This window comes from Podarcis filfolensis, assembly GCF_964270895.1.
Source record: "Podarcis filfolensis genome assembly, chromosome: Z".
Classification (NCBI taxonomy): Eukaryota; Metazoa; Chordata; class Lepidosauria; order Squamata; family Lacertidae; genus Podarcis; species Podarcis filfolensis.
Window position 1 is genome coordinate 49,888,305 of NC_139617.1, and position 1,886 is coordinate 49,890,190.

Below are 1,886 nucleotides of genomic sequence, written 5' to 3' on the forward strand. Positions count from 1 at the left end.
TGGTTGAGGAATCCGGAACTCTGGAGTCGCAGCTGGAAGCCACCAAGGTATTATTATTTAATATAATATAATATTTAATTATTATTATTATTAATCGTTTAATCATCAATGCATTCTAATTGCTGCCTTCGAATGGTGATTCGCCTTATTCTTATTATCATTAATTTAATGATGAATGCATTCTAATTCTTACTTTATAATTTCAATTTATTTAATCATGAATGCATTCTAATTCTAATTTTATAATTTTCATTTATTTTATCATGAATGCAACCTAATTGCTGCCTTCTAATTCTTATTATAAATTTCATTTATTTAATCATGAATGCATTCCTCCTTCCTCCTTTCCCTTCCCTTCCTCTCTTCCTCTCTCCCTCCTTCCTCCTTCCTCTCTTCCTCCTTTCCCTTTTCTCTCTCTCTCTCTCTTTGTATTTTTATTTCCTTCTCTCTCTCTCTCCCTTCCTCTCTCCCTCCTTCCTCTCTTCCTCCTTTCCCTTTTCTCTCTCTCTCTCTCTCTTTGTATTTTTATTTCCTTCTCTCTCTCCCTTCCTCTCTTCCTCTCTCCCTCCTTCCTCCTTCCTCTCTTCCTCCTTTCCCTTCTCTCTCCCTCCCTTCCTATCTTCTTCTCTTCCTCCTTTCCCTTCTCTCTCTCTCTCTCTCTCTCTCTCTCTTTCTCTTTTTGTATTTTTATTTCCTTCTCTCTCTCCCTTCCTCTCTTCCTCTCTCCCTCCTTCCTCCTTCCTATCTTCCTCCTTCCCCTTCTCTCTCTCTCTCTTCTATTTTTCTTACCTCTCTCTCTCTCTCTCTCTTTCTTTCTTTCTGTCTCTCTCTCTTTCTTTTCCTCCTTTTTTGTTTTTTCCTTTTCTCTCTTTCTTTCTTTCTTTCTCTCTCTCTCTTCCTCTCTCTCTCGTTCTCTCTCTTCCTCTCTTTCTCTTCCTCCTTCCCCTTCTCTCTCTCTCTCTTTCTCTTTTTGTATTTTTATTTCCTTCTCTCTCTCCTTCCTCTCTTCCTCTCTCCCTCCTTCCTCCTTCCTCTCTTCCTCCTTTCCCTTCTCTCTCTCTTTCTCTTTCTTTCTTTCTTTCTCTCTCTCTTTCTCTTCCTTTCCCTTCTCTCTCTCTCTCTTTTCTCTCTCTCCCTTCCTCTCTTCCTCCTTTCCCTTCTCTCTCTCTCTCTCTCTCTTTCTCTCTCTCCCTTCCTCTCTTCCTCCTTCCTCTCTTCCTCCTTTCCCTTCTCTCTCTCTCTCTTTCTCTTCCTTTCCCTTCTCTCTCTCTCTCTCTCTCTTTCTCTCTCTCCCTTCCTCTCTTCCTCTCTTCCTCCTTTCCCTTCTCTCTCCCTCCCTTCCTCTCTTCCTCTCTTCCTCCTTTCCCTTCTCTCTCTCTCTCTCTTTCTCTTTTTGTATTTTTATTTCCTTCTCTCTCTCTCTCTCCCTTCCTCTCTTCCTCCTTCCTCCCTTCCCTTCCTTTCCCTTCCTCTCTTCCTCTCTCCCTCCTTCCTCCTTCCTCTCTTCCTCCTTTCCCTTCTCTCTCTCTCTCTCTTTCTCTTTTTGTATTTTTATTTCCTTCTCTCTCTCTCTCCCTTCCTCTCTTCCTCCTTCCTCCCTTCCCTTCCTTTCCCTTCCTCTCTTCCTCTTTCCCTCCTTCCTCCTTCCTCTCTTCCTCCTTTCCCTTCTCCCTCCCTCCCTTCCTATCTTCCTCTCTCCCTCCTTCCCCTTCTCTCTCTCTCTCATTCTCTTTCTTTCTCTCTCTCTCTCTTCCTTTTTGTTTTTCCTTTTCTCTCTTTCTTTCTCTCTCTTTCTTTCTTTCTCTCTCTCGTTCTCTCTCTCCCTCCTTCCTCCTTTCCCTTCTCTCTCCCTCCTTCCTCTCTTCCTCTCTCCCTTCCTCTCTCCC

At 43.0% G+C, this 1,886-nt stretch overlaps 1 protein-coding gene across 1 annotated transcript in view; it reads left to right on the forward strand.

Moving 5' to 3' along the window:
• LOC310754655 (spectrin alpha chain, non-erythrocytic 1) overlaps nucleotides 1-1,886 on the forward strand; it is a 76,163-nt gene that overhangs the window by 59,802 nt on the left and 14,475 nt on the right. The window contains exon 21 of the mRNA XM_083596720.1: nucleotides 1-47. This exon is cut by the window's left edge and continues 8 nt beyond it. Coding sequence (XP_083452846.1) covers nucleotides 1-47 — 47 coding nt within the window. The remainder of the gene's footprint in view (nucleotides 48-1,886) is intronic.